General features: G+C 57.9%; 1 protein-coding gene across 2 annotated transcripts; it reads right to left on the bottom strand.

Annotated features, from left to right (window-relative positions):
* Positions 1–346: 346 nt before the first annotated feature.
* Positions 347–26,280, bottom strand: CEP164 (centrosomal protein 164). 2 transcript variants are annotated; one of them, XM_039722007.1, is made up of 32 exons: positions 26,209–26,280; positions 25,239–25,450; positions 24,852–24,963; positions 24,306–24,558; positions 23,794–23,940; positions 23,028–23,156; positions 22,665–22,742; positions 20,841–20,987; positions 18,677–19,105; positions 17,088–17,171; positions 16,311–16,394; positions 13,526–13,611; positions 11,984–12,199; positions 10,853–10,981; positions 10,494–10,710; positions 9,874–9,951; positions 9,544–9,675; positions 9,255–9,377; positions 8,804–8,947; positions 8,545–8,628; positions 8,162–8,230; positions 7,744–7,922; positions 7,169–7,295; positions 6,757–6,821; positions 6,424–6,631; positions 5,360–5,467; positions 4,693–4,807; positions 3,875–4,219; positions 3,397–3,463; positions 3,033–3,149; positions 2,173–2,275; positions 347–1,003 (listed from the first exon to the last, which is right to left on the bottom strand). In XM_039722007.1, exons 2-31 carry the CDS (start codon positions 25,315–25,317, stop codon positions 2,176–2,178), a joined length of 4,251 nt encoding a protein of 1,416 aa, XP_039577941.1. In that variant the 5' UTR covers positions 25,318–25,450; positions 26,209–26,280; the 3' UTR covers positions 347–1,003; positions 2,173–2,175. The 2 variants fall into 2 exon arrangements, with proteins under 2 accessions (XP_039577941.1, XP_039577942.1); XM_039722008.1 differs by lacking the exons at positions 18,677–19,105; positions 20,841–20,987.
* Between the last annotated feature and the right edge of the window lie 864 nt (positions 26,281–27,144).

The raw sequence follows: 27,144 nt of genomic DNA, 5'->3' as shown, positions 1-27,144 counted from the left end.
GGGGCAATTCCTGGCTGCTCCCAAAGCCGGGGGAGGCCAGCAGGCACAGCCAAGCTGCAGTGAGACATCTTCAACAGATCCCAGGCTGCCAGAGCGACGCCTTGTCTTTGTTTGGTACTTTTGGTTTTCAGCTTCCTTCTCTCTGCCTCTGCACTTCCTCCCCTGTCCAGGCACTTAAAGGAATAATGGTAACAAAGCCACAGAGAGCTCAAGTGGTCTTGGGAGCTGCCAGAAATGACCTTGACAAGACAAAACATGAGAGAGCCCAGAGCCAAGGGGAGATGTGAGAGGTAAGTACAGCTGGACCCCCAGCTACAACAAAACACAGTGACAACCACCAGCATCATACAAAACAGGCTCACGTTGATTTAATTTATACAAAACCAGATACAGCTGCTATCCCGGGTTTTAACAGGAAAAAAGAGCATGTTTCAAACCAATTATTGTTACAAAAACCTGGCATTTCCCTGCACCATTAATGCATGGCTCTCCCAAAACACAGAATGGACTCAGTGATATGGCTTGGCCCACAGCAACCACAACTGTGGGGTCCCTTCTAAAACCCTGACTGGAAGGACTGCCATGTGTCCTCAAACTAAAAGCAAAATCCCTGCAGGAAGGGGTTTGTGCAATCCAGCAGCAGAGGGGAGACCCGTGTTTGGACCCCTCCTCTCCTAGAAGAAATAAGGCTACTGAGCAATTACAAAAATTCTAGAAAAGGAAAAATAAAATAAATACATTCTTAAGAGCTTTAAAAATGGTGTTCATCAAAAATATATTTCTCATTTGCATGTAAACATCCCCGTGCCAGGCTCACGGCGTGGGCCAGCACACTGCACCCGGGCAGCAGAGCAGGGGGCTCCCCCTGCCCACCCGAGGGGCTCTCACAGCGTGGGGCAGCAGCTTCACAGCCTCCCCCAGCAGCTGTCCCGGGAGGAAGGCTTGGAAGGTGGTTTCTCACAGATGGGCTCCCTCGGAGTGCGGTGTCCTCGGCCAGTGGCAGCTTTTTAAAGCATCAAACATTTAGAGTCAGCTCGGAGGAAATACTGACAGAGACAAGCAAACAGCACCATCCTGTGAGAGCCTGGCTCCTCCCTGCTGGGTAGAGTGGAACCCCTCCCAGTCCATCGTCCCAGCGGGCTGGCACACCCCTGCATGTGCCTTTGCACAGGAACAGAAATGTTCCTGGTGAGCAAATGGGCCACTGTGAGGTCCTGGAGCTGCCCATCCCAGCTCCTCAGCCCCCTCCAGCCTTCCCACAGCCCTGCTTGCCAGGATCCCTGCAGACAGCTGCAGGAGCAGCAGTTCTGGGCTCCAGGATTCGTGGCAGGGGCTCCCCACCTGTGCATGAGAGATGCCAGCTGCTGAGCTGGATCCCTCTCCCCAGGGCATGGGGATGCAGGTGGGGCTGTCCCAGCACCCTCAGCCTGCCTGCACAGCCCCTCCCCGTGCCCTGCCACCATCCCTGCTCCTGCTGCCACCACAGGGGACAGAGTTTTGCCATGAGAGGAGCAGGGAGGGCTCGTCCACATCGAGCACTCTTGGCCCCGTTCCCACAGCTTGCACCCCAAACGAGCAGAACATTCCCCCAGAACATTCCCCCAGAACTTTCCCCCAGAACATCCCCTCAGAACTTTCCCCCAGAACATTCCCCCAGAACATTCCCCCAGAACTTTCCCCCAGAACTTTCCCCCAGAACTTTCCCCCAGAACGTGCCACCCCCTGATTTTACCCCCAGACTCTGCAGCCACTCTGCTGCTCCCACGTGCCAGAGCCCACCTGGCACTGCCCACCTGGCACCAGGCTTTGGCTGGGCACTGGGGCAGGCTCCTTTCCTGAGCCATTTCCTCCTGCACAGACTCAGCTGGATCCACATCCTCCCCCTTGACCAGTTACTCCCAGTCCTCTGTGATTCACAGCTCTGCCTTGCCTTGGAATACTAATGAGGGAAATGTTGATTTATGGGAGCCCTGGTATGTCACTGCTGGATTAAACAGTCTATAAAGTATATTTGGACACATTACAGGATTAGGAGAGCCCGCCTGGGAAGTTCTCTTCCTCCTTCCTGCACTCTCAGGCAGTCTCAAGGACGTGGCACACACACACCCCCAAAACCCAGCCCCTCATGGGGACACAGACCCCAGCCCACCCTCCCTGCAGAGAAAACCCCACCTCTCAGTAGTGGTACACCTTGATCTCTCTGTTCTCATCCAGCCCCAGCTGCAGGAGGCTGGAGCTGCTGCCTGGGGGCTTCTGTGCCCGTGGGGAGAGAGGGCTGGCAGCTGGGTGAAGGAAAAGCCAGGCTCACAGCAGGAATGGGCCAGGCAGGCAGGTACCAGGTGCTGAGCCAGCCCAGGGCACACAGGCTGCACTCAGCCTGCTGCATCCCAGTGGAATTAGAGGGGGATTAGGGAGCTCAGGCTCACCACGCTCGGGGCAGCACGGAGCCCAAGGGATTTGCTGCTGATAGCAGAGTGCACTGAGGAGACACCCAGAGCACCCCTGCTCACTGCAGAGGTCTGGCTCCCTGGATCCCAGCTACAGATCCCTCAAAACAGAGCTGGAGAGAGCTCTGGGGGAGCCCAGCCCTCCTGCCCCACCAGTCACACACCTCCAGGTGCCCTCTCCTCCTGCCAGGCTGCTCAGCAGGGCCTGCCCATGCCAAGGGCTCCAAACACAGCACCAGAAGCAGCCCTGCAAAGCCCTTCCTGCCCACCCCATCCTCCACTCTGCACTGTTTAAACCCATACTTTTAAATCCTCACATTCCCTGCTCCGACTGCTCCTCTGCAGCTGAGCATCACAGCACAGGGAGAGGAAGGGAAACTTCCTCAGTGGAGTGCAGCCCAGGGAGCAGCACACAGATCACTCCTGCTCCATCTGCTGAACACCCCTGCAGCACCAGGCACTGCAACAGAGGCCAAGGCCTCGAAATTGCTGCTCAGTTCTTCATTTCACACCCTCCTGCCACCCTCCTCCTACCTTCTGCACAAGCAGGAATGCAATTAAAGACCAGACCCAGGTAAAAGATACGCTTTGGAATCCTTCTTGAAGCCTTTCAGCCATTTCTTGTTGCTCTCAATCATCCCCTCAATACTCCTTGTCTCTGGCTCACTGAACTTGGAATGCTGGAAGTGCCTGATTTGTTCACTGTGGCAGAGAGAGAGAGAGGGTAAGGTAAGTGGGGAAAAAAGAGGTCTGGGAAGAAATTATCCCAGAGATGAGAAAGTGATGGGATGCTGAAGAAAAAACCACCTCTAATATATCTACTGATAGTTCACTTTTCTCCTTAGTAAGTAGTTCATAGTAATTACCAAATTGTAATCAATTTTTTATGTGAGAAGTGGCCCAATCATCACTGCAGAGCACAGTGGAACCCAAGGAAAAAGGCCCTTACTCTGCAGGGACATAGCCCAGCTTGCTGTCCAGAGGCACAGGAGTCCCAGGGAGAGAGGAGAGCCCACCTGCAACACAGACATGAAACAGAGACCCCACAAAAACACAGATAAAACCTGCCTGGATTGCTCTGCTGCACTGCCCTGCAAGGGACACAGACCCCACAAAACCACAAATAAAAAAATCCACATGTAGAACCTGCCTGGGATTGCTCTGCTGCACCTCAGGCACGTTGTCCCTGCAAGGGACACCAAGGAACAGAGGAGACCCCAGGTGACACAGGGAGGGGGCTCCCAGGGGAGAGGCTGGCTCCTCCTTTACTGCTCCCTTGGGTATTAAAGAGCAGGAAACAGGATCAGCTGCACTTCTGGAGGGAGCTGCTCATCCCTCATCCCCCTTCACCCACCCTCCCCAGCACTGGCAGCCAAAAGCAGAAGCTGCAGGCAGCAGAGCAGGTGGGATGAGGCCAGGAGACTCACCTGGGAAATACCTGTGCCATTTCTCTGCCAGCAGGTTGTCCACTGACTGTCCTGAGGTGGAGTAACCAGAGCTGGGCCTGCTGCTCCGGGCCCACTGCTCCAGGGGGGACGCCCTGGGGGGGTTCCCCAGGGAGCTGCTCCCCCCCAGGCCTGCCAGGGAGGGATTGCTGGGAAGAGGGGTGCCCTGACAGGCTGTGGAGCTGAGGAGAGGGGGCTGGTGCTGGCTCAGGGAGTCCAGCAGCCCCAGGACCCCGTTCAGCTCACTGGTGATGCTCTGCACAGAGTCCCTCAGGTGCTGGATCTTGTCCTGCTGGAGCACGGGCCAGAAATCCATTCTCAGGTCAGCTGAAGGAAGGAAGGGGAAGAAAGGGATCACAGACAAGCCCTGACTAGAGCAGGCTGTGTGCAAGCAAGCCAACCCTCCTGCCTGCCTGCCCTTCCTCCCCCAGCACAGCTCCAGGCAAGCAAAGCCCAAGAGAAAGCAGGAGCAGCAGAGGGGGAATGGCAGCAGCTCCTCCTGCCAGGATGAGAGGAAGGGGAAGCCCAGACCCCTGCAGAAGAGCAGTACAGGTCTGCAGGACCAGAGGGAAACCAGAGAGATTTTATAATCCACAGAGGTGTAAAAGGCAGGTTCACTCACAGATCCCACCCCTCTTATCTGCCACTCCATGCAGCAAAGCAGTTTTTGCAGTCAGGTGTGGTAACAGAGCAGTGACAGACCTGCACTGGACACAGCTGAGCACAGCTGAGAGCAGGGACACCAGGGAGGTGAGAGGAAAGGCACAACAGGCCTGGAGCCTCCCAGGGTGGGCACTCACATCCAGGCTGGCCCAGGTTCACACTGGAGGTGCTGTTTGTGTCCTCAGAGGTGCTCAGGTCAAACGTCACCACCTTCTTGCACGCGGAACTCTTCAGTGTATCTTCATCTGAGAGCTGCTCAGGAGGAGGAAAACAATGCCAGTGAAACCTGCTGTCTCATCCCTGGAACACAAAAGCTCCTGGAAATCTGCCTGCAGCTTGTCCACAGAGCTGGACTGCAGGCAGGCACAGGTCAAGTGAAGGCAAACTTGTCTCCAGCCCCTGACAGCAAAGTCTGAATGCCCAGAGACTGCTTTGGCTCTCAGAGTGCAGGAGGCCAGGCCCAGCAGCCACGTGAAGCAGTGGTTTGTGCTGTAAATAACCTCACAGCTCCTGCAGGGCTGGCTTCCCTGTGCCAAGGGCAAGAGTTTGACCATCAGAGGTCTGCTTCTCTTGCATCCGCTGCTGCCCTGCCCCAGGCCACGTGGCAGAGCCAGACTCCAAGGTTTGCCTTGGTCAGGAGAGCAGGCTCCATCCCAGCTCACAGGAGGTGACCTGCCCTGGATTTCTCCAGGCTCAGTCCATGCAGCTTTTCCAAGCTGCCTTCTGCAGCCACACACTCAGCAGCCTCTGGTGCTCTCACAGAAAGTGCTTCCAAAATCCAGCTCTGCTGCCAGCAGAGTTTACCTCCTCCAGCAGCGAGGACTCCAGCTGGCTGAGCTTCTCCTCCTTCTTCTTCAGCAGCACCTGTCCTTTCTGCATGGCTGACTTCATCTTGTCCAGCTCCTTTGCCTCCTGCACAGACAGCAGCCACGCCAAGGAGGGAAATGAAACAGCAATGACAGGGAATAATCCCTGTCAGCAGCTGGGGTGACTGTCATCACCTCATCCTGCTCAGCACAGGGAGTGCTGCTGGAGTGAAATCACTCCCAAGCCCTCGAGGGTGTGGGAAGGGATGAGCACAGTGAGCACAGGGCTCAAAGCAGGCTCAGCCCAAGGAAAAGGAGCTTTCACCTCCAAACCCACACCAAGAGGGTCACCAAGTCCACACCAAAGGGGTCATCAAGCCACATCTAGAAGGTCACCAAGCCACACCAACAGCATCACCAAGCCCACAGCTAGAGGGACACCAAGTCCACACCAACAGGGATACCATGCCTCCACCAGCAGGACCACCAAGCCCACACCAAGAAGGTCACCAAGCCACATCTAGAGGGTCACCAAGCCCACACCAATGGGGACACCAAGCCCACACCAATGGGGACACCAAGCCCATCCCAACAGGGTCATCAAGCCACACCAAGAGGGTCCCCAAGCCCACACCAAGAGGATCACCAAGCCCACACCAACAGGACACCAAGCCCACACCAACAGGACACCAAGCCCACACCAGCAGGGACACCAAGCCCACACCTAGAGGGTCCCCAAGCCACACCAACAGTCATCAAGCCCATCCCAACAGGGTCATCAAGCCACACCAAGAGGGACACCAAGCCCACACTAACAGGGTCACCAAGCCCACACCAACAGGAACACCAAGCCACATCTAGAGGGTCCCCAGGCCACACCAAGAGGGTCCCCAAGCCCTCACCAACAGGACACCAAGCCCACACCAGCAGGGACACCAAGCCCACACCAAGAGGGTCCCCAAGGCCACCCCAAGAGGACCACGGCAGCGCCAGAGCTGACGCCAGGGCTGCGGGCACTCCGTGACACCCAACACCCGCGCTCAGGCAGCGCCCAGGGCTCACCTCCTGCAGGCTGTGGCGCACCCCCTGCAGCAGCGGGGAGCCGTGGGGGTCCTGCAGGGCCCCCTGGGCCCCGCGCAGCTCCTGGTGCCACTGCAGGCTGGCAGCCCTGAGCGCCGAGCGGCGCCGGCGCAGCGAGCGGCTCTGGCGCAGCAGGAACTCCTTGGCGCTCCGCAGGGACTGCCCCTCTGCCGACAGGTACCTCTGCACTCTGGGGACAAGGCAGGGCTCCTGTGCTGCTGCAGGCCTCGCACAGCGGCCCAAACACGGCGCTCAGCGCCCGCTGTGCACAGCCAGCCCAAAAGCAGGGCAGCTCTCCTGGCACAGGGGTCTCACCGGTCCAGCTGCACGTCGCTGTCCTCAGGGCTCTGGGAGGCTGGGGAAGGCTCTCTGGGTGAGTGCTGGGAGGGTGGCACAATGCAAAAATTAAGTGTTTATGGGGGAAAGAGACGGCCAGGGCCACCTAAGACTCCAATGACATCACCACAGCACCAGGGCTGCTCTTGATGTGACTCTTGAAGGTGACAAAGACATTTCTATCCCTGCTTTTCATTTGAGTACCCCACACTCCTCTCCACCCACTAATAATAGACAGACACCTGCAAATACTACTGAACACACCAGCAAAGAGAAATCCATCTCTGCTTCTCAAATGGTTTCACACAGAAGGAACAAATGCTGGGATTTTCAAGGGAGTTTCAGCCTCAGATCTCACAAGGCAAACACCTTCACAGGCTGCTTTACTCACAGCTTGAGGAGCTTCTCTCAGGTCTTCAACACAGAGCTCAGCTTTCTTTCTTGGAGATCCCACACTTTCTTCTGCCTCCAGTTCTTTCAGAGCCTCCTGCTTGCTCCTGATTGCTTCCTCCAGCTCTCTGCCACAGGAAAAAGCAGCAGCAGAGGCACTTGATTAGCCTGCAGGGGCGTCCAGAGTGAGCTCCAGATTCCAGCAGGGCCACAGGCGTGCAAGGCAGCACCAGGGCTGGGCAGGGAAACTGCTTCCCACCCTTCCTGAGCAGCTCAGCCCCCTCAGGAAAACCTCTTTGCATTTCAGTGCCCCTCTCACAGCACCTCATTAACCTCCCAAGGCAGGAGTGGAGGAGACAACCCTGACCTGCACAGGTGAAGGAGCAAATTGAAATTCACACCCTGAGTTAATGAAAAATCCAGAACTCTGTGCCCCCAAGGGGCACCTCGGGATTCTGAAGGAGCATGGCCCAGCACAGAGCTCAGAGGACGGGGAGAGGCCCAGGGTAGCTTGGAGAGGTTTCCCAGGGGCACAGGGCGGATTCTTTGGTACCAGAGGACATTTCTCACACACACCCGATGCGTTTGTGCAGCCTCTGGCTGCGGCTCTGCAGCAGGTCCACCTGGGCCTCCAGCTCAGCCTTCTGGTCCTGCAGCTCCTCCAGGCTCCTGCGCAGCTCCCGGATGGACTCCAGCAGGCTGCAGTGCTCCTTCCTGCTCTCCTCCAGGCGCAGCTGGCAGGCCAGAGCAGCTTCCTAGGAGAGAACCAGAACATCCCTCACAGCCTTTTCCCCAAGAGCCAAACAAGGGGCACACACAGCTCACGGGGTCCCAGAGCTACACACCCACACCAATCCTGGGAGAACAGGACTGTTCTCTCTGGGCAGCTCAGAACTAGCCCACCTCCCAGCACTCTGTTCTCCTAAAGCAGTTCTGAGGTGCTGCCCTCAGCCCCAGGGCAGCACAGCCCCTCTCAGAGCCCAGCTGTCCGTACGTCTCTTTCCAGCTGCATCCGTCCGTCCTCATCCAGCAGCAGCTGCCTCCTCCTCTGCAGGGACTCCTCCTGTCACAGGGAAAGGCAGGACACTGCTGATGCTGAGCAGCACCTCAGGCCTGAGTCTCAAGACCACTCCAAAACAAGGAGAGCTGCCAGGTTTGCTTCATGACCCCCCTCACTGCCCCCCAAAAGCGCTGAGCAAACCCAGAGCTCGACTGGCACAGCAAACACCAGCCCCAGGAATGCTCAGCCCTGCTCTGGCTGGTGACAAAGCTTCACCTCTGAGTGGGATGGCAGCAGAAGCCCTGGCTGAGCTCTCCTGAGCAGCCCCAGGACTGGCACAGGGCAGGGAAGCTCTGTGAGCCCAGCACAGGACTCACCTGGCTCAGGAGCTGCTCTGATCTGGCCTGGATGTTCTTCATGCGGATCTCCAGCTCGTTCTCTGCATCCTGGAGCTTTCTTTCCTGCAAGGGGAGCTGAGTTAAAGAGAAGGGCAGAGGCTCCTCCCTCACCAGGAAAACACAAGCAGGGAAGTGACCTGCCCCTCGTGTCTGGCACAGGGCAGCGTGGGGACAGCGTGGGGAGCCCCCAGGCCACCCCTCAGGAGTCCCAAGGGCCAGGGGCACAGCCTGTGCTCACCTTCTCCCTGTGTCTCTGCTGCAGGGCCGTCAGCCTCCCCTCCAGCTCTGCCTGCAGCCCCTTCAGCTCGGCGTCGTGGAGCTGCCGCAGCCGCGCGGCCTCGCTGCGCAGCCCCGCCAGCAGCTCCGACCTCTGCCTCTGCTCCTGCCAGCAGGGCACAGGGAACAGCTCTGAGGGGCACAGGGACCTCCAGCAGTGCAGGACAGACACAGGGAACAGCTCTGAGAGGCACAGGGATCGCTAGCAATGCAAGACAGACACAGGGAACAGCTCTGAGGGGCACAGGGACCTCCAGCAGTGCAGGACAGACACAGGGGAACAGCTCTGAGAGGCACAGGGATCACTAGCAATGCAAGACAGACACAGGGAACAGCTCTGAGAGGACAGGGCTCACCAGCAGTGCAGCAGGGACACACAGCACCCACTGGAAATCCAGCCCCCCACCCCGTACCTCCTCCTGGTACTGCTCCTGGACCCGTGCCAGGGCCTCCCGGTGCTCCTCTCTCATCCTCTCCATCCTCCTCTCGTGCTCCTTTTCCACCTCCCGCCGTCTGTCGCTCATCAGCTCGCTGAGCTGCAGGGGTGGCAGGGAAAGGGGCTTCCCTGAACTGCAGCCTCCCCAAAATCAGCCTCCCAGCCAGCCCAGGGCCAGGTGGGATCAGGGGTTGTGTCCTGGGGAGCACAGAGCCTTCACCCCGCTGAGGGATGTGAAGAACCTTCAGCACAAACCCCCCACTCACCTCACGCTCGTACTCCTTCACTTTCAGGGCTTTTTCCTGCACTTTCTGATCTGCTCTCTGCAGCTCCTCACGCAGCTGGGCCTCCTGGCTGCTCTGTGCCTCTGCCAGCTGGGCTTGCAGGCTGGAAAGGGCCTGGCAGGAGAGGCACCACAGAGACTCGTCAGGATCCAGCCCATGCCCCCGACAGGGCACGGCACAGCCTCACCACCCCTGCCTGGCCAGACACTGAGCCAGACCAGAGCCACACCTAGGGAGGGGGAAAAAAAACTAATGCCACCCTCCCTGGCCACAAAAAAACCCAACAATTTCTATTGTGAGGACCATCCCCACCTCACGGTGCTTCTCCTCTGCTGCAGACCTCAGCTGCTGGAGCTCACTGGCAAACTGTTCTTGCAGCTCCTCTGCTGCCTGCAGAAACACGAGCAAAACACAAGCTGGGGAGTGGGGACAAGGTGCATGTGCAATTAAATTCTGCCCAAAAGCATCAGCAGGCACAGCAGTGACCCCCCCTGCAAACAGGATCACTGCAAGGCGCCCTTGGCCTCTCTGTGCTTTCCCTCCCAGGGGATCTCCATGAATCCCAGGCATGCTGGGCTGCAGGGACTGGAACTGCCCCTCCAAGGGGCTCCCCAGGCTGCTCAGGACTGGAGCAGCAGCCCAAGAGGTGCTGGCAGCTGAAGAAGTGGCTGGGTTTAGTTCTGATGTGACAACAGGGCTGGGGCAGACACAGTGATCCTCATCTGGAATTCAGATGCAGAGTGGCCATTGCAGTAATTGCTAGTTAACCACCACTAATACCAACTGGGGCAGCTCTCCTGCCTCCAGCAGCCCTGGCAGCTGCCCCTGGTGCCCTAAGAGGGCTGAACACTGCCTGCCCCTGGTGCCCCACACCTGGCACTGCCCTGCAGCCAGGCCAGCAGGAACCCTCAGGCTGGCAATGAGGATCTCACCTTCTTCTTCTCGCTGTCTAACCTGTCCCTGAGCTGGCTCAGGAACTCTTCCTTCTCCTGCTCCAGCTTGCTCATCTCCTCTTGCTGGGCCTCCTGTGCTGCCAGCTGCATTTCCTCCAGGGCAAGCTGCTGCCTCCTCTGCAGGCTCTCCTTCTCCACCAGCTGCTGGCACTGCCACTCTTCCCTGAGCTTCTGCAGCGTGGCCTCCTGCTCTGCCCTGGTGGGTTTGGAGCAGAGCCCAGCAATGGGATCCAGCACTGCATGGGGCAGGGAGGCTCAGAGCAGCCTCTGAGCAGTGCTGGGGCTGTGCCCTCCCCAGTCAGCCCTGCACACCCAGGGAGGGCAGCAGAACCTCTCACCTCATCCTCTCCTCCTCTGCCTCCACCTCTGAGGCCATTTGGGCTCGCAGCTTCTCCAGCCTCTTGGCTTTTTCCTCTCTGAGAAGCAACTCTTCCTGCTCAGATTTTGCTAAATCTTCTTCTGGGGCGCTGACAGAAAAGAAAACCCAAGAAAACAGGTTCAGTATGTCCCAGTCCCCTCCCCAAGGGCTTCAGCTCAGCTGGGATCTCACTGGCTGTGGTGACACTTCCATCTCCCCCCACACCTGCAGGAGCTGCTGCTGGCAGGGGAGAGCAGCCCCAGCACCAAACCCGAGCTGTGTGGGTTTAAAACTTGCTACATCATCATAGTTTACACTTCTTTTGGGTTTTTTGTTCTTTTTTTTTTGCAGGTAGGTGAAATCCACTCTCATTAAATGGATGCAGGCTCCCAGGCAAGGTACCTGGATGCATTAGCACATCTGGAAGCTCCACATTTCCATATTATACCTTCTGCTACACATTTTTTTTTCCCCCTTCAGGTGCCATTTCTGCATCTTCCTTCACACCCAGACTGCTTCCCCACCATGTTCCATGTCAAGATGCTGCTCACAACATAAGCATCAAGCCCTATAACAGAGAAACCTCAAAAGAAGAGTTCCCCCAGGGAAAGGACACAGCTCCCAGTGCTGCTCTCAGACCCTGCTTTCCCACAGCCATCCCTGCACGAAGCCCTGTGTGGAAGTTCCTGTGTGAAAAGCCCCTGTCAGAGCTGCAGCCAGCTCCTCTGGGGTCAGCTCATCTCCTCTGATGCTCCCATTTCCAGCCCTGCTCCCCCACTCAGCCCAGGATCTGAGCAGCTGCCAGGTGGGAGAGCTCCAGGCATGGAGCTGGAAACTCCTGCCAGGGTAAGCACAACCCCAGCTCGAGGGTGTGTGTGTGGGGGACCACAGCTCACCCTGCAGGACGCTCTCCTGCCCCTCCTGAGCTCCCCCAGGGCACTGGGTTTGCAGATCCTCACACACACACTGCCTGTGACAATGCCTGTCCTTCCTCCTCCTCCTCCTCCTCCCCCAGAGCCCTGATCCTGCTCCTTCCCCCAGGCTGTGGCCAGCAGCAATGAAACCCCACCTTGGAGAGGCCTGCAGGAGATGGAGTAAAAAAGGAAAGTACCTGAGGGGCTTTTCTTTCTGCTGATGAAGCTTTTCAGCTTCCTCCTCCTCCTCCTTCTGCCTCGTCTCCTCCTGGAATTGCTGGATTTTCTCCTCCTTTGCTTGAAATAAATGCATTTCCTCTTGCTCCAGATCTGTCTCCACCTCCTGGGCTATTTCCTCCAGGGATTCATCATGAGAATGGTTCAAGGACTGCTCGATTTCTTCCTCAGCTTGCCTACCAAAGACAAAAAGCTCCTTTGGCAAAAGGGTGACAGAAAAGAGAGGAACACAAAAGGGACAGCGACCTCCTCCACAGAGCATCGACTCCAAACCCAGAACCTCAGAGCCACCTGCTCCAAAAGCTTCACTGCTGACCTCAGGTGCATCCTGAGGGTCACTGCTGGATCCTCGGGGGACTCCCAGAGAATCTCCAGCTGATGAACTGAACTCCAGCTACACTCCAGGCCCAAATAACTCTGATTTTGGCCCACCAGAGCTCACCTTGTGAGGTCAGTAAAATCTCACCTGAAGAAAAGCCAGGCACAGGAGCAGATGCCTTCAGTACCTGCCCCCAGCCCAGGGATTGGTGCTGCTCATGGACCAGGTATTTTTCTGCAATTGCAGCCTAAAGTGTGCTGGGAATTCGCCAGCTCCAGGCAACAGAAAGCCCTCAGCACTCCAAAAATTCAAGCCCAATCTGGTTCTAATTACGTTTTGGTTTTTTTGTTTTTTTTTGTTTTTTTCAGACAGACAGCAACAAAATTATAAGCTAAAGGGGAAGGAGGGGAAAATTGAGATTAGTCTAGGAAGAAAGATTTTTGTTCTTTGCTGGTGAAGGCTGGAGCAGGAAGGTCTCAGCATGCTGTGAGACTGGCAGTGCAAGGCCAAGGACTTCTGCCAGGAATGAGGGAAATAACAGCCCCAGTTCTTCAGCCTCGAGTCAGGAGAGAAAAGGTCATTTCTGCAGCCATTGGCAAAAAGAGCAAGGCAGAGCAAAGTGCTGGGGCTCTGGAACAGTCCCCTCACACCACCTGCTGCAGGTGTCCTTTCCAGGCTGCTCTGCAGAGCAATTCAGCCACTTCCACCTGGGTGTCACGTTGTTCCCTGCCCCAGTTTCTGCTCCACACAGAGTTACAGCAGCACAGCTCCTGGGGGAGCAGATCCCTTCCCCAGAGACACTGTGCCTGATCTTTGCAGCTGTGTCATTTGGGGAATGCAGAGTCAGCAGCTCACACCCCCGAGCTGCTGTGCCTCAGGGAGCTCAGGTGGGGACCCCCAAACACAGAGCAGCTCAGGACAGGAGCTCAGCTCTGCCCCCACTGTTTCAGAGCCACCAGGGGGGCTGTAAAACGGGGTGAATCCGTGGGGTTTTGCCCTTTTTGCCCAGCTCAGCAGTGCTGGTGGCAACGGGGCTCTGGAAGGCAGAATTGCCTCTGGGAGAGCAGCTGGGGCACACCTGGGCAGGGCACACCTGGGCAGGCTGCAGGAGCACAGCAGGAAGGAAGGCAGGAGGGCAGCAGGAGCTGCCCACGCCTCCCTTGTGCCCCTCTTTGTTCCATACCTCTCAGCAGCTTCTGCTCCTTTCCTTTGCTCCTCCTCCACGCTGGCTCTGCCTTGGTGTTTTTGCTCTTCTGGCAGCTCCTGGGCCTGCAGGTGAGAGCAAACAGGGGGCAGCTTGTGGCTCCCTCACCAAGGGCAGTTCTGCTGAAGGTCCACGGAATCAGCTGGGCCACGTGGCACCCACAGCTGCTGCAGTGTTGGGTGTGCCAGGCTCCTCTCCTGAGGGGCTCCAAGGGTCTCCAAGCACCCCAGGAATCCCTCCAGAGGGGAGGCCTGGCAGCTCAGCTTTCTCAGGATAAAAGATGAATTCCCTGCCAGCACTAAGAACTTGGGACACAGATTTGGCTTTTCTTTCCTGAAGGTCACTCTACAATCCCAAATCCCACTGAGCACCCAGAAAAGCACAGGAGAGAAATCTCCCAAAAGAGAAACGTCACACACACCAGGTGCTGTGGCAATGGAGCAGAGGATGAATTGTCTGGGACCAAACCCACAGTCCTGCCTCCCATCAGGGCTCTAGGGTGTGATGGGCTGCAGAGTCCAGGGATTCCTGACTCCAGGGCACATCAGCACACTGAGCATTCAGCTGCCTCATTTGTGGCACAGTGAATACTAGAAATATGACTAGAGAATATTTAAATGTGGAACAGTCAGCTCCCAGACCCCTCTGCCCCTGCAGCAGGGACACCTGAGGAGGGGAAGGACTTCCCTGCTCACCTGCCAGCCCCACGGGGAGCAGGGAGGGCCCATTCACAAATTTTTGGGGAGCCCAGCGGGTGAGCTGAGCCCTGCTGGAGCAGCCCAAGAGAGGGCGGGGTTAACTCTGCAATAATTAATGCAAATGCTCAGCACAGCAAATGGCAGGAGGATTCCCTGCAAGTGCTGTCACCTCCCATCACATCAGCCTGGGCAGAGCCCCCAGCCCAGCCCCCTGCTGCCCCTGGCACTGCAATCCCCCAGAAGCCAGGAGCTCAGCAAACCTTCCCTGGCTGCAAAGGGGCTCTGAAATGGGAGAGAGCCAGAAAATGGGGAAGGGATCATCCTGGAGACAGGGGAGCTGCTCTCAGGGTCAATTCTCTGGGTCCTGGGGCTCCTGCAGGGCAGCTGCCCCCAGGGAACTCCCCTGCTGCCCCTGTGCCCAGCAGGGCAGTGCCTCCCGAGGAATCCCTGCTGCAGAACCTCAGGACACCTCGGGAAGGTGAGGAGCTCAAGCTTGATGGTGTTTGTGGGTTCCTTCCACCTTGGGGCTCTCCGTGGCTCCACAGTTCTGCATCTTGAACCTCCAGTCCGGGGAAGGGAAGGGAAGGGGAAAAGTGGAAGGGGAAAAGGGAAAAGGAAGGGAAGGGGGAAAAGGGAAGGGGGAAAGGGGAAAAGGGAAATGGGGAAGGGGAAAAGTGGAAGGGGAAAAGGGAAAGGGGAAAAGGAAGGGGAAGGGGGAAAGGGGAAAAGGGAAGGGGAAGGAGCATCCTCCCCTCTCCCAGGTCCTGCAGGACACATCCCACAGAGCCCCTGCAGCCACCACAGCTCCTGCCAAAACACACCAACAAACCCCTCCAATTCTGTGCTCACAGAGCTGCCAGAGGTGCCTCTTATTTTCTTTTTTTTTTTTTTTTTTGAACAACAGAATGTTTTGCCGATGAACTCAAAGCAAGGCAAGCTCCTCACATGGAAGGGGGCACATTCCTGCAGCCCAGCCTCTGTGCAGACACAAAAGAGCAGCTGCAGTTCTGCAGGGAGCACCGTTCACAGCCAGCTCCCCACACGGGGCTGGGACAAACCCAGGCAGCATTTGCATGCACAGTGCTGCTGGGGGAGAGGGTGGGCACAGCAGGCATTTGTTTTGTTTTCCCTGCACATCTGATTGTGCTCATTACCAGGCTCAGGAGGACAGGTGTGCTCTCCAGGCTCACAGACAGGACTGCTCCTCTCTGCTGGGCAGGGGGGCACTCTGCCACTCAGGGTGGATCCTCCAGAGCAGCTGATGTGCTCCCAACCAGGGCAAGGCTGAGTAACCCCAGCTGGACCCTGCTCCAGCCACACTGGGAGGGCTCCAGAGGAACGTGGGGCTGAGCAAACCAACCCAGAGCCCTGCTGGGAGGACAAGGATAAACCAGAGAGGCACAGCAATCTCCAGGCAGAGCTGCCTGGCCAGTGCTGCATGCCAGGCTGGCACAGGCATGAACACTCCATGTGCCACAGACTGCCTGGAAGGAGCCCCTTGCCCCCCTGCATTGAAGCAGGCAAGGCAACCAAATGCTTAAAAATAAGCTTCCCTCTACCAAAATCTGTCAGAGGGAGTTAACCTCCTTTTCTTCCCATTGATTCTATCGTGCTCTGCCACACAAATCCTTCCCATCTGCTTAGGAGAAAGAAAAGGACAAATACACTCACAAAGGAAGAAAGGAAAACAGAGTCTGCTCCCTCCATTCCCCAGGAAAGCCATTTATATGGCCAGGGCAGCCTGCCTGTGTCCTCTCCAGCCACCTCTGCTCAGGGTTTATTTCTTTGTGTGGCCACCTGCACCTCCTCCTGCAGAAACCTCTGGGACCCCTGGCACTTCACACACCTGGCCCTGCTCACCTCTGCCAGGCCTTCACTGACAGCACCACACCTCAGGGTGCCCTGCCCATCACACCTCAGGGTCCCCTGCCCATCACACCTCAGGGTGCCCTGCCCATCACACCTCAGGGTCCCCTGCCCATCACACCTCAGGGTCCCCCTGCCCATCACACCTCAGGGTGCCCTGCCTGCTCACAGAGCAGCCCTGCTCCCCACCCAGCACTGACCTTGCACTCGGGGCTGGCCACACCAGGAGACTCAGGCCCCACACCCAGAACCTCCTCAGACAGCTGGCTCTTGGAGTCCAAGCCCTGAAAGGGAAAGCAGAAAGGGTCAGGCTCTGATGAGCAACCAGAGATGCTGGCACCAATATCCCAGCAGAGCTCAGACCCCCCCTCACCACCCCACTGACTCCCCTGGGGGACCAAGGGACAGCAGTGCCACTCAGGGAGGGCACTGCCACACCCCAGGGCCCCCTGCCACGCCACCAGCCTTGGCAGGAGAGGCTGGCACAAGGAACACCCAAGGGGGCACAGCTTCCCAGCCCCTACTGCTCCCCTTTGTGGCACTGCTGCACATTTCCAGGGATTCCTGAGCTCACAGCCAGCCCCCCAAGTCCTTCCCCCTTGGAGCCAGTCCCCCCTGAGCAGTTTTGGGGGCCCTGCACCCACGAGCCCACACGAGGCAGAGCCCCTGGGCAGACAGGCTGGTGCCATGCAGGATTAATGACATTCTGAGCCATGTGCTGGCCACGCTCTGCTCCCACTGCCAGATGGCACTGGCAGCTGCCTGTGGAGATGAAGAGATGCTGATGGGCATCTCCCCCCAGGGACCCTCAGGAGTGGGGTCTGCAGCCACGCACAGCCCCCTCAGCAAAGCTGCTGAGCCCCCAGAGCACAGTCCTTACACTGCTTTTTATTTTCCTCTCTGCAGTTACCCAGGTACCCCCGTGCCAGGGGAAGCTGGATCCACACCCAGGGAAAAAGGAGCTTTTGGTGACCCACCTCAGGCTGAGCCACCTCATGGCCAGAGCACTTGGAGACAGGCAAGTCCTGCTCACAGCCACTGCCCCCGGATGCCTTTGAAAGCTGAGAGGAAAAACACATTACAGCCTGCACAAGAACCCCTCTGCAAGAGGAAAAACACATTGCAGCCTGCACATGTGCCACCCCTGCAAGAGGAAAAACACATTACAGACTGCACATGTCCCATCCTTCAAGAGGAAAAACACATTGCAGTCTGCATGTCCCATCCTTCAAGAGGAAAAACACATCACAGCCTGCACATGTCCCACCCCTGCAGCTTCACCTGGGCACTGGCAGCACGTCTGGCCTGTCCCAGGGAAGAAAAGGTGACTGAACATCATGGAGAAGACACCGAGGATGTGTGACCCAAGGGTGTGTGACCCAAGGATGTGTGACCCAAGGATGGGTGACCCAAGGGTGTGTGACCCAAGGATGTGTGACCCAAGGATGTGTGACCCAAGGATGGGTGACCCAAGGATGGGTGACCCACAGGACAAGCACAGAACACCACAAGGGCAGGAGGTGGGGCTGGGGAGGGCAAAGAAGTGCTCTTCAACCATCCCTGACAAAAGGCACTTGCTTCCTGTCCAGCTGCAAGGATCTCTGCAGCTCCCAGAGCTGCCAGCCCAGCCCAGCCCAGCGCTGGAGCCATAGGAGCACTGTAAAACTCCACTTTGCTGTGCCCAAGTGCAGCTCCCAGGCGTTTGCAGGGAGCTGCTGGGTGGAGCAGCCGTGGCCCTGCTGCCCTCAGCAGAGCAGCTCAGGTGCACAGAGCACAAGGTGAGCTTGGGAGAGCAGCACCCTCAGCTCCTCAGCACATTTCCCAGGCTTGGATTTGTAGTTCATCATTTCTCACAGACGTGACGCGTCAGTGAACTTGAGAAATCATCGAGATCAGCAGGAAGGCAGCCAGATTGAGGAGAGATCCTCCATCAGACCTGAGTGCTGGCTCGGGTGCTGCTCGGGGCGCCAACGCGAGCGGACAGCACGTCTGGCAGCCCAGCTGCGGGGCCAGGCAGCGTGGGACACAGCCAGCCCTGCTCCTGCAGCCTGCCCAGCTCCCCAGGCAGACTGCGAGCTTCTGTGCTCCCAGCTGCAGCTCCAGAACCAGCCCCGAGGCTCCAGAACCAGCCCCGAGGCTCCAGAACCAGCTCCTGCCCGGCTCCGAGCTCGCCTCACGCGGCGCCAGGCAGCTCTGAGCAAGCTGAGAGGAACAAGAGGACAGAAACAAAGCAGCACGGACAGCTGGGCTCGGTGTGAGCTTCACCCCAGCCCTGCTCGCCCAGCACTGGCAGCTGGGACTGCTCCTCCTCCCAGACTCGGAGCATGGCACAGCCCAGGGCTCTGCCGTGGCTCTGGGCAGCCCTGGCGTGTGCAGGGGGATGATTGCCCAGCCCAGCCCTGACGGTGCCCACCTGAAATTCAGAGCACTCCTGCCCCCCAGGAATGACTGCCCTGCTGACCAGGAAAGCCTTTGGACTGGCTTCACAGAAAAGCTCCAAGGGCTTCCCTGAGTCAGGGCTGACGAGACGAGGGGAACACCAAACCCACACAGGCAGGACTCTTACTGTGCCATCATCCAGCCTGTCCTCTGATACTGAATCTGCTGCTGCTTCTTCCCCCTCTTCCTGCAGCTCCTTTTCTGCACAGGACAGGGTGGCAGCTGTCTCAGGCAGGCTGGCTGGCTCGTCTGCCCCTTCCCCAGCCAGAGCAGCAGCTGGGGGCTGCCCAGCAGGGCCGGGCACGTCCAGCCCTGCCGCGCTCCTCTCCCCCTCACACCGAGGCAGCTCCTCAGCTGCACAGGCCTCTCCTTCCTGCTCAGCATCTTCTTGGTGCACTGCCCCGTGCCCTGCAGGCTGGTGCTGCTCGGTGTGGGCAGCCAGGCTGCTGCCAGCCTCTGCAGAGAGGAGCTCAGCCGGAGACGGAGGGCACGCAGCCCCAGAATCCAAGGAGGACTCTGGCACCTCTTCAGGATGTCTCAGTTTTAAGGATTCCTTCTAGGCAGGAAACACAGTTATAGACCCAGTTTTCTCCCTGGGGGACGCAGGAGTCGGGAACAGCACAGGCTCTCCTACAGCAAGCAGCAAAATCACAAATCTTTGGGTGACTTCAAGACCTGTCTGACTTCTTTTCACACAGTCCCCTTCCAAGGCAAGGGACTCCACGGACATCATCTCACTCATTTCTTGGGCTCTGACTGTTTTTGAGCTGTTGATTTTTTTATTCACAGGCTCTCAGAGGATGAGAGTGGCTGTGCAAGGCCACCAGCCCCTGTGAGCACCCCACGTGCCCCACTGCAGGCCCACTTGTGCTTCCACATTGGATCTGTTTGGTGAGAGATGGGAATTTAGGAGAGACCACGACAGGACATTTCCCTGCTGCCTGACATTTCAAGCAGGCAGGAGCACCATCCCACCTTCCAGTGGGACAGACTGGAGGGTGGGCACTGACTGAAGGCACCACTCTGAGCTCAGAAAGAGCCTGTGACTAACACAGCAGGCTGAGAGATGGGGGAAGAAACACCCCAAATTAAAGCCTGGTCACCCAAAGGTTCAGCTGCCTCTCCCAGCAGTGCCCAAGGGAGGGGAATACCAGGGGAAGGCTCCCTGCTCAGCATGCAAACAGAGCTGCTCGCACGTCCCACCTCCTCACTGTTTTATTAATGCCTTGTCAAACCCTCCCTGCATCCCGAGCTCGCCGTGTTCTGTACACTGAGTGCATATTTTAGCAGTGCATTTTCAGCAGAGTGCCTCTGGAATGCTGTCAGCTCCCAGGCCAGGGCTGCAGGGCTCTGGGAGCACGTTCTGAGTGTGTCACTGCTCTGCCACTCCTCCCCGGGGCCAGAGAGCATCCAGCAGGATGGAGAGGACAGAGGAGCCCAGCTCCAGGCACTTCCCAAAAATCCTGCAGCTCTGGGCCTCACCTGCAGTGCCCTGGTGCTGGGAGCTGCCAGCCCCTGGCCAGCAGAGCCCCAGAGTGACACGAGGCTCCCTGGGGACAGCAGGACAAGGTGGGCACAGGGAAGTTCCTCAGCCACCCTCGTGCTTCTCCTTTTCTGGGCATTAGGGTGGAAAGTTCTGCTCCTTTTGCACAGCCTGCTTCAGAGCTCTCCTGAGGAGGCCTGGCAGTGTCCATGAGATCCCAAAAGAGGCCAAGCAGGGCTCTGATGCTTGAACACAGGATCTCACACAGCCCCAGATGCACCAGTGCACCAGCAGTGCTGTGCACACAAAAGGACTCCTCTCCAGGCCAGTGCACCTCAGCTACTGAGATATCCCAGAATAATCCCTTTGGCTGGCAGAATCCCCTTTTAATGGCAATAACAGGCACAGCTTTTGTTAGCCTCACACCTTAATGATCACAGATGCAAATGATGATCACTCCCGTGCCTGTCAGACCCACAGGAGGAGGAGGAGGAGGAGGAGGAGGGAGGTTTTTCCTCTGCAGCAACAGACTAGAGATTTTCCCTGGATTTCAGAGCTGGACGAGCCAGTTGGGTGTAACTGCCTTTGGGTGTTCTTTTCACACCTGTAACATCCTACCCACCCTGAGTGACGGGCAATCCCTGCCTGCCAAATCTCTGCTTCCAGTGAGCAGCACTGACTTGAACCAGGCACAGAGACGAGCCAAGCAGCTGCACACACACACCACCACACCAGCAGCTGCCTACTGCATGCAAAGCCTGGCTGGCACCGTGCAAGCAGGACAGGGATGCCAGGGAGCCACTGTCACCTCTCCCAGGCTGGCAGCTTCCTCCTCGGGGCTCCCGTGGGGCTGGGGAGCAGCTTCAGCAGCACCAGCAGCACCAGCAGCACCAGCAGCACCAGCAGCACCAGCAGCACCAGCTGGCGGGCTGCCACGCTCCTCCTTGCTGTTCTCCTGCTTGGGGGGACACAGCAGAATTCCCCAGCCTGGGGGACTCGCCCCCCCAGGACACATCACCACCCACCCCCAGCCCCAGAGCAGAAAGGAGCTCACGGGCCCAGCTTCACAAACATCAGGCTGTTGGGTGCTTCCCTGCTGCTTTTCCTGCTGGCCAGCTCCATGGGCTCCTGCAGAGCCTGAGCTCCCTGTGAGCCGTGCCTGGTGCTGCCTCCCCTCCACCCAACATCCTGCCTCACCAAGCCACTGAAACCTCCTATTTCCTTCGAATCCAGGCACCCAACCCTGACCACGGGCCACATGAAGCCAGGTTTTTTATGAATTCACCCATTACTGCTCAGATTTCCCCCTTGGGACTTGCCACACAAACCCTTGTCTGCTGCTTTGCAAAGGCTCAGCCCCAGGAATGCTTTTCTACTGCCACCTCATGGAACTACAGGAGAATTCTACTTCCCAGTCGGGCACTCTGCCTTATCAGGACTAGGCTATCACCCATCTGGGCGAGCAGCCTGCTCTTGGGCAGCAATTGCCACTCCACAATAGCTTCCCAAAGCCCCATCCCCGCGGCACTGACATGCCAAGACAGCTCTTTGTTCCTGCAGGCATTAACATTTCAGTGAGGAATTGGGCCCCCACAGGCTGCTGTTGTCTGGAGATGAGAGAGTCAGGGCTCTCTTTGTCACATCCACTTTAGCATAAGCCTTTGCAGATCCTGCCCAGCACCGTGAATAGCTTCTCCAGCAAAGTGCTTTACAGCTTAATTTTCCTGTGCTGTGAAAAGGATAAGGAAAATACTCTAAAAACACTTTAAAAGAAATTAATTTGCCTTTCAGATACTGGAACAGGATTTTCAAAGCGGTGAGAAAGGATTAATGTCAGCACAAACAGTCGGGCCAAATCAGCAGAGCTGCTTACAACGCACTTCCCATTGTGCCCTTGTCATCTTAAGCCTGATCCCAGCTAAGGAAGCCCAGGGAAAGCTCAGCCTCTGCACCAGGCTGTGGGTGCACTGCATGCTCTGGGGCTCAGCCAGGGGGAGAAGGAAGAAGAGCAGGTTTTGTGCTGCCACAGAAAGGCAGCCACGTGCAGATTCCACAGGGATCCTCGTGGAAGCACCAGAGCATCCCCACTGGAAATCCCCTCTCCCCTCCCCAGGGCCAGCACTGCAGCTTCAGGGGGCAGGGAGCCTTCCTCCCCACCCTGGCAAACAGACTGGAAGTGCCTCTTCCTCACGGAGCCTGCCCCACACCGAGTGCAGCTGACCCCAGACCCTTCTCCTGCTGCTCCCTGCACATTTCCCCCCTGCCAGCTCCACCTGCCTGCCTTTGTTTCTCTGCTTTGCAGAGCTCCAGCCTGTGCAAAGATGTCTCCTCAACCCCAGCTGCCAAACCACACCCACCTGCCTGCCTTTGTTTCTCCTGTCTGAGGATGGAGCAGAGCTCCAGCCTGTGCAAAGATGTCTCCTCAACCCCAGCTGCCAAACCACAACCACTCCAAGCACGAATTTCCCTTCAATGCCCACCCCAGTGTCCCCTGGGGGCCACACCTGGCTTCTCCCAGCCCCCAGCCCTGCTGCTGAGCCTTGCTCCCCATCACTCTGCTCCAGGCTGTTCCTGTTTAGAGAAAACTCATCCCTCTGGCACTATTCCTGCAGCCTCTCCCACCTGGTCTTACCTCAAAGTCAAAGCTGCCTGCCAGGGCTTCCACATCCAGGTACACGTTTTTTAACAGCCTTGAGGTCCCGTGGAAACTCTGAAGGGTTAAAAAATAAAATAAATGAACGGCCAAAATGGAGTTCTGACCTGCAGAGCCACGGCAGTGCACCACAGCCAGGTCAGCCTGGAGTGACACCAAGGTAGGTGCTCACTTACAGGGACCACCATGTGAAAATAGCATCAGATGCTTTTTGGGGACCAAGCAGCACAAGGAAAAGGGAGCACAAATGAAAGCCCAGGGGCAAAAGGAACAGCCATCCCCAGGGGAGCAGCAGGAGGCTCCAGCACCGTGCTCACAGCTGCAGCCAGGCCACACAAATACCTCATTTTCACTTTCTTCATCCTCACTTCTCCATTTCTCTGGCACTGCCATGTTCAAGGAACTCTTCTCTTCACAGATGAGATCCAGCAGGTTCTTGGTGTGGCTGCTGGGCTTCGGGATCTCTGCAGGCTGTGAAGGCAGGAGGCAGAAAAGTGAGGGGTGAGACAACAGCCAAGGGGAGACAGAGACCCATGAGGGCCTGAGCTGCTGGGCCCTGCCAGGGGGGCAGCTTCCTACCACTGAACGTGTTTTATTTTTGAAGGTGTTTGTGTCTATGTTTTGCACATATTTTGCTTTGCCTTCCTTTAAAGGGTCAATGTCTTACCATTTAACAAATAAAACCAACAGGTCACTTTCTAGTAATAAATAAACAAAGCATTCCACATGGTTGTAAACCTTACACTCATCAGGACAATAGTTCTTCTAATTTTATTCTCAAATAGAAGAGTGAAAATAGTTTATTAAATTGTATTATCTTCATTGCTTGTCATGCTTCGTTTGGACACCAAATTCCACTAAAACTCAACACACTTTTTTTTTCCTCTGCAAGAGTTATTGAAACAATTCTTTCAATCTGCCAAAGCAGAAGAAAGTCACCACTAATTTAGCACTAGAGATAGAAGAAGAGAAGAAACAGAGTTTTTTAACACAGAGCAGTATTTCAAAATGACAGAAGATCACAGATGCTGGCACTGAAGTGTCCCCAGGCCCGTGAGCCTGTGCAGGGCTCTCCCCAGGGCCCACTCCCAGGGCAGAGGAGCCTCACCTGCATTCCTTCCTTGGGGAGCAGGCTGGAGTCCACCACGCTGCCCAGGTCCGGGGGCAGGGAGCCACGAAGGGACGGGGGGAGGCCACGGAGAGGAGAGAGGGGGCCCAGGGGGGGCTGGATGGGAGCCAGCTGCGAGCCTGGGGGCTGCAGAAGCACAGGGAGGTCACTGCAGGACAGCACAGCTGGCCCTGGAAGGGACAAGGAGCTGCCCAGGGCTGAGCCTGCTCAGAGACCCCACACCCCAGCACAGGTGAGGGAACAGGGTTGCATTCACTCACACACCTTGCTGAGCAGGTCCTGAATGCTCCTCTCCCTCCCACACACACCAGGTTTGGGTGTTCTTTTGGGTGTTCACTACAGCCAAATCCAAAGGTGATGCTGAGCTCCCACCCCAGCTGGGTCACTGCCCATCACCCAGCTCTGGGGTCACAAGGCACTTTGTGTCCTTGGAGCCACTTGTCAGCCCCTGCCCAGCCCTCCCCAAAGCACTGCAGGCAGAGCCCACTCACAGGGAGCTGCTTCAGGAGCTGCTTCTCCTTCTTGTCCTTCTTCTTCTCTTTCTTCTCCTTCTTGTCCTTCTTTTCCTTCTTGTCCTTCTTCTCCTTTTTCTCCTTCTTCTCCTTCTTCAGGCCTCCCCGTGCCAGCAGCTTCTCCCTCTCCCTGATGACCAGCTGCTTGTAGTGCTCATCACAGGGGTGCTCCCACGTGGAGAGGCCGCTCTCAAAGTTGAAGAAATAGATGTCACCCCCTGCAATATCCTGGCTGCAGGGCAAGAACAGCAGGGAAAGGTCAAAGAGCACGTTAAAACCACAGCTGAACAGGGCAGAACATCTCTGCTGACGGTGGGAGCACCTGAAGCTCAGGGAAGAGGAGTGTGGTGTCTCCAGGAGACCACCAGTGTGGGAAATAGCTCTCCAGGATGCTCATATCCAGCTTCCCAAACAGCTCCTCCCCTTCTGCTGCCACCCCGAGCTCCTGACGCCCCACCAAACCCAATCCCCTGCCAGCTGGAGCCATTCCCCTTGTCCTGTCACTGGGAACAGCACAGCTCTCACCAGGCCTTCCACTCGGGGGGCATTGGGGTCACCAGGCACTCCCTGGCCAGCCACAGCAGCTCAGACTCCTTGTCGGGGTCAATCCCGATTGTGGGTGCAAAGTCCCGGATCTCTGGGGAAACAGAGAGCAGCCTGTGAGCCTGGTCTGCCCCACAGAGCCACCCTCCTCAGCTGAAGCTGGGGAATCTGAGCCCAAAGCCCTGAGTGCCTGTGGAGCCCACCCTGCCAGGCTGGGGACAGGGGCAGTGGCACTCAGGGTGACACTCAGCTCTGCCTGCGCTAAAACCCCGCGTGTGCCAGCCCCTCCAGAAGCCAGCCCCCCACCTCTGAGCACAGCTGCATGGCTGAACCCCCTCTGGCAGCCCCGGGAAGGGCGGCCTGGCTCACCCTGCTCCATGGGAACGTAGGAGTCATTGTAGTCCTCCTCCAGAATGAGCTGGTCCCCGATGCGCACGGCTCCTGCCATGGGGGCACGCCTGGCAGCGGGGGCAGCCAGCCCAGAGCCCCTGCTGCCCTCAGGAGAGGGAACTGCTCACCCCCAGCACATGGCAGGGCCCTGCAAAAGTGGATCAAGGAGCCTCCAGACGCCCGTCCATGGGCTGTGGGAACAGAGAGCAGGGCTGGGGTGGAACAAAGGCACAACCACATCCCCCAGGCCTCCCAGTTCCTGCAGGAAAGATGCTTCAGGCACTGCTTAAGCAGGAAAAAATAAGCTGCAATGAGACAGAGAAGAAAGGGAAAGGAAGAAACTTTCCCAAAGCATTGCTTTGTGATTGAACTCCCAGCCCATCCAGCACGGTTCAGGCAGCTGGAGCTCACCCAGCTCACCCCAAACACCCTCAGCCGTGGCTCTATGTTTGGCCAGCACAAGCACTGGGGGAGCACAACTGCTGCTCAAACACACAACTGAACGCCAAGGTCAAACATTTCAGCCTGAACCCCCCCAGATTCTCAGTGCACAAAGCACTCCTCTGCTTTCCTCGTGAGAGCCAGGGGGTTGTGGCACTGCCAGGTGCCCCCAGTGACAGCACCCAGAGCAGGATCAGCACCCGTGGCACGGCCAGCACTGCCCTCTTCAGCTCCCTGCGTCCTCAGCCCACTCTGTATTTATATCTCTTATGTAAAGTCTCAGAAGCAGCGACTAATCCTGGCTCTTTCCAGGTGAAGATATTCTCAGCAGATCCAAACCCCGCCAGCCCCACGGAGCTCACACCACTCCCCCTCCCAAAGGTCCCCAGATGGAGCATTTGGGTGTGGGCGGCTCACCCAGGGCCTCGTGTTCCTTTTTCCCCTCCCAGACTATCCCAGTCCCGTCTCCCATCCCATCCTTGGCACTGGGGATGCATTAGGGGCTCACCCCTCTGCTGGAGAATCTGCCTCGCCACATACGGGGGGACTCAGAGCGACCTCTCAGGGCTTGAGGGGCAGCTGTAACAGAAGGGGACAAGGGGAAGGATTTGGGTGAGGTCTGCGGAGGGAATTCTTTCCCGTCAGGGTGGTGAGAGCCTGGCACAGGCAGCCCCATCCCTGCCAGGGCTCAAGGCCGGGCTGGGCGGGGGGCTTGGGGCGAGCTGGGGGAGTGGAAGGCCCATGCCCAGGGCATGGGGGTGGACCTGGATGATTTTCAGGTCCGTTCCAACCCAAAAAACCGCTCTCCAGCTCGGTGCAGACACAACCGAAGCCTCGGCGCAGCCGCCGCCGCGCCGGCCCGGAGCCACGGGAAAAGCGCGGCTGGCGAGCAGGACCAACAGCTTTGGTTACAGGGTATTTAAAAAACAGGGAAAAAAAGCCATTTTCACCCGCATCACGGCAGCACCCACGCCGCACACGCACACCGAGCCCGCGTGCGGCGGCAGGCCGGAACCGCGCGGCGCGGGGCCGCTCCCCGCAGCCTCCGCTCCCCGAGGGGACCCTCCCGGAGCCCGGCCCTGGCCCTGGCGGTGCGGGCCCTCCCCCACCGCCCCGGCCCCGCCCCCTCCCCGCCATTGGCCGGCGCGGCGATGCGCGCCACCCCATTGGCCGCCGGGGAGGCGGGATGCATGACGTCACCGCGGCGGGGCCGCGGCGGGCTGCGGTTGCCATGGCGACGCGTGGGTGCCGCCCGCGGCTGTCCCGGCGTGTCCCGGCGTGTCCCGGTGCGTCCCGGTTTGTCCCGGCGTGTCCCGGCGGGCCAGCGGGACGGGCGCGGGGAGAGGGCCCGGCAAAGGGCCGGGAGCACCGGGCAGGGCCGGGGCGGGTCTCTCGGTGAGCGCTTCCGCCGGCGGGCGGGCTTTCCGGGGCGGGTCCGTGCGCG

This window comes from Passer montanus, unplaced genomic scaffold (genome assembly GCF_014805655.1).
Source record: "Passer montanus isolate IOZ18808 unplaced genomic scaffold, ASM1480565v1 scaffold47, whole genome shotgun sequence".
NCBI lineage: Eukaryota > Metazoa > Chordata > Aves > Passeriformes > Passeridae > Passer > Passer montanus.
The sequence above is the reverse complement of the archived record's forward strand: the minus strand, read 5'-3'. Positions and strand labels throughout refer to the sequence as shown.